This window comes from Bubalus bubalis, chromosome 16 (genome assembly GCF_019923935.1).
Source record: "Bubalus bubalis isolate 160015118507 breed Murrah chromosome 16, NDDB_SH_1, whole genome shotgun sequence".
NCBI lineage: Eukaryota > Metazoa > Chordata > Mammalia > Artiodactyla > Bovidae > Bubalus > Bubalus bubalis.
Genome location: NC_059172.1, coordinates 26,199,215 through 26,206,591, shown reverse-complemented (window position 1 = coordinate 26,206,591; position 7,377 = coordinate 26,199,215). Strand labels below are relative to the sequence as shown.

The 7,377-nt window shown below is 36.1% G+C and overlaps 1 protein-coding gene across 1 annotated transcript in view; it reads right to left on the bottom strand.

Annotated features, from left to right (window-relative positions):
* Nucleotides 1-2,541: 2,541 nt before the first annotated feature.
* Nucleotides 2,542-7,377, bottom strand: part of KIF18A (kinesin family member 18A) — an 84,965-nt gene continuing 80,129 nt past the window's right edge. Inside the window, exons 16-17 of the mRNA XM_006068008.4 lie at nt 6,019-6,128; nt 2,542-3,324 (exon numbers count right to left, since the gene is read on the bottom strand). Of these exons, the coding sequence (XP_006068070.3) occupies nt 3,242-3,324; nt 6,019-6,128 (193 nt within the window). The 3' untranslated portion in view covers nt 2,542-3,241. The remainder of the gene's footprint in view (nt 3,325-6,018; nt 6,129-7,377) is intronic.

The following is a 7,377-nucleotide window of genomic DNA, read 5'->3' as shown; positions in this document are numbered from 1 at the left end:
CCAACGGCCCGAGTCCAAACCCATGTCCACTGAGTTGGTGATGCCATCCAATCATCTTATCCTGTCATCCCCTTCTCCTCCTGCCCCCAATCCCTTCCAGCATCAGGGTGTTTTCAAATGAGTCAGCTCTTCGCATCAGGTAGCCGAAGTATTGGAGTTTCAGCTTCAACATCAGTCCTTCCAATGAACACCCAGGACTGGTCTCCTTTAGGGTGGACTGTTTAGATCTCCCTGCACTTCAAGGGACTCTCAAGAGTCTTCTCCAACACCACAGTTCAAAAGCATCAATTCTTAGGCGCTCAGCTTTCTTTATAGTCCAACTCTCACATCCATACATGACTACTGGAAAAACCATAGCCTTGACTAGATGGACTTTTGTTGACAAAGTAATGTCTCTGCTTTTTAATATGCTGTCTAGGTTGGTCATAACTTTCCTTCCAAGGAGTAAGCATCTTTTAATTTCATGGCTGCAGTCACAATCTGCAGTGATTTTGTAGCCCACCAAAATAAAGTTGGGCACTGTTTCCACTGTTTCCCCATCTATTTGCCATGAAGTGATGGGAGTGCTGTAATAAAAGGAGGTACTTTTTTGTATTAAATAAGAATATGGCTATATTTTCAGATTCATAAACAAGTATGTAGTGATGAAATATCTGGGGTGCTTTATAGTACTCCAGCAAAGGAAGAAAAACAAGGGAAAAAGGGACCTTCCAGACAAATGTGGAAAAATTTGTTAAGTGGATCCAGTATTATGATTATATGAAGGTCCACTGTATTATCCTCAATTAAACAGTTTTTTTTAAAGTTTGATGTTTCAAAGGAATTTGGGGATTACTGTGTTAAATCAAGTAAGATTCTGACTATAAGACTTCAGGGGCTTATATTGTCAAAGGGTGCAGCCAATGTCCTGGAAGGCTGCTGCTTCCCACTCTTCTTTAACATGGAGCCCTCTTCTTGGCAGGGTATCCAGGTGAGCCACGTTCTGTAGACTATACTTTGGACATCATCACGTAGAGATTATACTAACTATTCCAAAATACTCTCGGAAATTGTGTGCAGTGTTAGTCAAAAGAAACAGCATCATTTGGGTATCTCTCTGATCTTTGACTTGCTTCATGAAAATTATTTGCTACCAATTGTCACTAAAGAGCAATCTATCTGCGATAGCGGTATTTATGAAATTCACACTTAAGAGATTTTACAAAGATGCCCAGGCTGCTTTCAAATGAGAATAAAAAAATAAACTGCAAAACAAATCAGATGATACATTTTTTTAAAAAATAAAAAAACAAGTATACAGGATTGAATATAAAGAAATGACTTGGCAGCATACCTTAACTATTAGCAGTGATTACAACTGGGAATATTGGTAGTGGTTGGTTGAGAGGAGGAGGAAGCACATTTGCATTGTTTACAGTTCTTTTTGGAAAAAATATTACCTTTTAACAAAAATAAATTATTTTAGTTAAAAAATCAATCTATGGTGTTGGGATAGTGGTCAGCCTTAGAGGGAGGTGGGATATGAGAGAGGCTTCTAGGACTCTGATAATTCTCTATTCCTTGATCTCAGGGCTGGTTACACGGGTGTGTTTATTCTGTGAAAATTCACTGAGTCACATGTTTATGATCGGTCTATCTTTTACATAAAGTTTATTTAAAAATTGCTTTCTAGTGACTTATTAATTATAGCACCTTATTTTAGTTTAAATGCATGTAGTGTTTCCTTATTCATATATCCAACAGTCCTTATTCATATATTCAACAGGTTTCTTTTCCCACATTCATTACAATTTATTTCCTCTAATTTCTCCTTTATGTGGTTGTAATGCAAAGGCATTGTTAGGAAGTTTTATGGAAGGTGAAATCCCTAGTTGATAAAAATGGCATATAAGAAAATCACTCATGTCTTATGGTATGAGGTGGACCACGAGGTTGGGTTACTTAATCCTGCTAGCTAGCCATTCATCAGTACGTGGTAAAAAGATTTCTTTTGAAACCTTATAATTACCTAAGAAAAATGGAAACGAATAATAGAGAGGCCAATGTAACTGATAAATAGGCAACACAATCAAGGTCCTAATGACAAAGGAAAAACAAAAATTGTCTATGTTTGTTCTCCCTACAATAGATCCTGTGTGCACTTTGACGAATATGGAATTATATGGGTCACAGTGGGGAGAAACTTCAAAGATCATTATTCCATCTCACACTCTCCCAATTAGATTTTGATTTGAAAAACATGATCAACAACTAAAAGGCCTAAAATATGCAGCTGATTGTTAAATGGCTGTTTGCTTAGATGGGACAGTTCCTAAGACATATGAAATTAAAAGTGCATTTAACCAAATACTTGTAATCAGAAGATAAAAAGGCCAAACAAGGCAGGTGAAAAAGGACATAAGATTAACTTGCAGCTCCATGTACTTCCTATCAGAGAAAAAATGATTAAAACATGTTCTCATTAAGAAACCTATAGATTATTCTCAGACTTGGTTCTAGTGCCACTTATCTTAAACTAATTTGAAATACAAATACACAAAATTGACAGTTTATGAAAAGTAGTAGTTTAATGTGTGTAAGGGGTCGGGAAGATCCCCAAGAGAAGGGCATGCAAACCACTCATGCACACATGCATGCAAAGGGTAGTCAGTCATGAGACAGAAAAGCAGGCACAATAAAGTTTACATATTTAATATATCAAGTAGCAAGAAACAATATTAGTATTTTATTAATGAACACTATTTAAATAATATTTACAACAGCTTTATCGGCACATATATGTACATTTGTACATCTAAATATGTTTGGAAAGAAAGGTCAGATATATGATTAAAACAATGTTGGATCAAATAAATCCTGGGTCATAATTTTATCACTTCTAAATTCTCATTTTAAAAAACCAGTAAGGGAAATTTAACTCTACTATTTTCTAAAATGTTCTAATCAACTTGAAGCATAGTAAAACTAAGCTGCCACCACACTGACTCAGGAATTTTAAAGGGGAGCAAATATTTTACAAATGCAAAACATACCTTTTTTCTTGAAATTTTATATTTGCTTAGAATACAAAAGCACAAAACAAAAGGAATTTCATTTTCTTCTTGCTAAAGGTATTTGAGTAAACCTAGTTTTTAAGATGGTCTTCTTTCAAAGACTTTAAACAAGTTCCTGAAAAGGTCCTGGCAAAAAACTCTTTTAAAAGCAGACTCCTTGATTTTTTCCCCCTTGATTTCGAAGAGGCTTATCTTAGGTTTCCTTTTGAAATACTTCTTCCAAACTTTCTAACCATGTTCGGCCTTATTTTATGGATGTTTCTTTTATAGTCTAGAGAAGAAATAGAGAGATATAGAAATATTGTAAAAGTATAATTCAAAAAGAATTTTCGCCATTTCACTAAACTTTACAGTTGGTAATTAATGATTTAAAATATAACACCAACAAAGGAACATTAATACTTTGGCTTGAAAGTAGAAATACATTTCTCTATATTATAAACCGAAATTTTAGTGCAGATGTAATGTATGCCCCGCCCATTCCCCAAAGCCAGCAAGTGAAGTCAGTGAAAAAACTCTCACATTTACTTCTGTTCTTTTTGAACTAGGAGAGACTACTTCTATGAGCACTGTTTCCCTTCTTTTGTGCACCATCAAGTTTTTTTTCATTCTTTGGATTACTTCCCTAGGACTTTGAAACTTCTGTATTTTTCCAATTTAGAAGTATCATTGGAATCAGCTCTTCTTAATGTGCTGATCCTGATCCCACCACTGCTGTCTCACAAATGGGTTCCATTTCTCTATGCCCCTCTTCTGGCTCTGTACCAGTGTTCACAATGATTTTCTACCCAATGTAGTGTTGTTATAACTGGAGGGCACCGACTTCTTTATGGGTCTGACTAATCACTCAGTCATTTTCTTGGTCACATTAGATTTTAGTTTTAGGAGCACATATTCTCTCGACACTTCTTGTTTCTCTAAATGCTCAGTAAACAGAGTTAAGGTCATTTTCACTGATGCTTCTCTCTTTTTTTTTTTTTTCTCTTGGTACACTGTTAGTTGGAGAAGTCAGTTGCATAGATTCTAAGGAAGGCAGCCCTGGTTATCTCTTACTTCTCTAGTAATTCCTAATGTGTATTTGGGCATTTTCTCTTGGATATCCTAATGGACATAAACCATTCAGTATGTGTGGGTGTGCTCAGTCACGTCCAACTCTTTGTGATCCCATGGACTGTAGCCCACTAGGCTCCTCTGTCCATGGAATTTTCCAGGCAAGAATACTGAAGTGGGTTGCCACTTCCTATTCCAGGGAATCTTCTCGACTAGGGGATGGAACCTGGGTTACCTGCATTAGCAGGTGGATTCTTTACCGCTAGCATTACCTGGGAAGCCCACATAAACCACTGGAAGTTGTGTTAGTTGCTCAGTCATGTCTGACTCTGCAACCCCATGGACTGTAGCCTGCCAGGCTCCTCTGCCCATGGGGTTTTCCAGGCAAGAATACTGAAGTGGGTTGCCATTCCCTTTTTCAGGGAATATTCCTGATCCAGGGATTGAACCTGGGTCTCCAGTATTGTAGGCAGATTCTTTACCATCTGAGCTACCAGGGACCTTCACTTTAATACCCTTTACTAAGGGCTCTGTTATTCTTAATAAGACATAATTATTCCCCCTTTGGCAAGTACTGTAGTTTAGTTCTTTCCTACTGTTCTCTCATCTCTCTTTACGCATAAGATACTTGATGCATTTTATAGTATTCTTAGAAAATAAGCATATTAGGAAACCCACATCCCTATTATTTGACAATTATCATAAATTTATTATTTAGTTGTAGAATTATGACTTCCTGGAGAATTTTTTCAGGAGACCAAAGGGACTATACATATCTACACCACCTGCATATACAGACTACTAAACATTACTAAATATGGCATGCTAAATCAAATAATCATAGTAAATTTTTCTTTTCAGGACTTCACTGATTTTTAAATATGCATGAAAGACATTTCCATTGAACTTAAGGAACTTCTTGTGGCCACCACAAGAAATAATGATTTATCAATGCAGCCTGACAAAGCTATTGAGAAATTTTACATTACTCTAATGAAAAAGCATTGACAGGAAAAAAGGTAATAATAGTTTTCATGTTATTCTCAGTATAATCACTATCTCATGAACTCCTTTTAAAAATTCCAAGTACTATAGTCATAAGTTCCTTTAGGGAAGAACCAAACCGAGTCTTAATGATCTCTATATTTATCACAAAACCTAGCACATAGTGAGAGTGTAGTAAATAAATACTTCCTAATTGAAGTCTTAGGAACTATAATGTCAGAAAAACAGGTCGGGACACAAAGGCCTAGGAACTGACGGGCACTATATACTCTAGTTTCATGAAGATGCTTTGTTACCATGGACTCATGTCACCTCCGTAAGCAACTGAGGGAATGTTGTCACCAGACGTGGTTGCAATGAGTTGGACACAACTGAGCATAACACAAGCACAGTCACTGCCATCAGCATTCTTTGCAACTTGCTAACAGGAGTTAAAATATGATTACAACCAGATATAGACTTGAATCTCCCAATAACTGCACAAATGAATCAGAGGCCAAATTACTAAAAATAATACGCAAAGAGAAAAAATTTCAGATACATTTACAGATATAGTTTATCTGTAAACCTATTAAGTAATATAGCTAATTATATCAAATATTATTTAAATTATCTACCCACCCTTCTGCAATATAAGGCAGTTTGTATAACCAAAAGGGCACAGAATGTAGAGTCAGGAGACCCAGTTCTGAGTTCTGGCTCCATCAAGAAATCTCTCTGTGGTCTTGGGTAAGTGTGTTTTCTATTTTGTGTCTTAAGTTTTCTTATCTATATCAGGGATAACCACTCACTATGTAATAAAGGTGATGAGTATATAAAAGGAGATTCTTATGAAAGCACTGTAAAATATGTGAAGTTTATACATGTTAGTTAATCATTTATTAAATATCAGAATAAGAGCTGGACATACCCATAGTTGGTTTGTTTTCTTGTAAGTGCTTATCACTTGAATTATCTTGATGAACACGCTTGGCCGATCCAGAATTTAACTCAGCAGTTAATGAAGTATTTGCTGCAGAGCTTTGGGGGAAAATTTTTTTTTATTTTAGTAAAGCATTCTTTTATATCTCTAAGTTCAAATACAAATTCTATGTTCAATTACGATTAAAGAAAAAGTGAGATACTAAATATTATGTTGTAAAATCCCATAGAAGTAACTGGAGATACTAAGTAAATTTTTGGCCCATAGGAGAATTTGGCTGTGCGTTTTTAATGTGTATTCAAATCAGAGATTATGATTAGAGGTGTATGTCACAATTCTTTAACAGAATTTAACATTTCAGGGTGCTGTGTTGAACTGCATGCAAACACTGTTATTCAAAGTGTAGAGATAAGGAGCTCACTCCAAGAGGTGAAACACTAAGCTCAGATTATAATACCTCTAATCTGGGTAATATAAACAAGTGAGATTGTTTGGAAACCTTGTTTCTAAATCAAAGCATGATAATAACTGAGTATCTCTCTCTGATTATTGCAATTATACAAAGCGGAAATGAAAAGAATGATATTGGTCTCATGCTATTAATGGATCAAATTTCTATCTCAATTTGAGTTGACAAATTACTGAGCACCTACTGTGGCTTCATGTCACAAAATACACAAGTGAGTAGGGCACAAACAACCCATGTCCTGAAAATTTACATAATAGATATATGGTGGGGTGGGGGAAAAATAAGACACATAAAATAATACAAGACAGAGTAAAAAAGAGTCTGGCAGGTTTTCAATGCTGTAGATTCCTGAGTTCAGAAGAAGAAAGAAAAAGGGAAGATTCTGTGGATGGGATGAGTTTAATCTGGGCCCTGAAAAACAGTGATCCAACCCTTCCCAGTCCTACAGAGGTCAAGTTTCAGTAGGCAGTGTTGAAGATCAAAGTGGAAGATCTCTTTCTACACTGATTCAAATAAGCTAATTTTAGGAAAATTTCTTGAAAGTCAAGATATTCTATACCATTTTACAAGTTTATACTAATTTGATTGTCTGTTGGATTAACAATTAGAGACTTTTCCTTATGGCAACAACTTGTTCTAGGAATCCTAACCATGTGGGAAAGTGATATGGGTTTATGTCTGTGGAACAGCAGAATATGGGTTAGTTATATGGTCATTCAAAGTAGTCAGAAATGGCAATTTAATATGCTGCTGCTGCTAAGTCGCTTCAGTCGTGTCCGACTCTGTGCGACCCCAGAGATGGCAGCCCACCAGGCTCCCCTGTCCCTGGGATTCTCCAGGCAAGAACACTGGAGTGGCTTGCCATTTCCTTCTCCAGT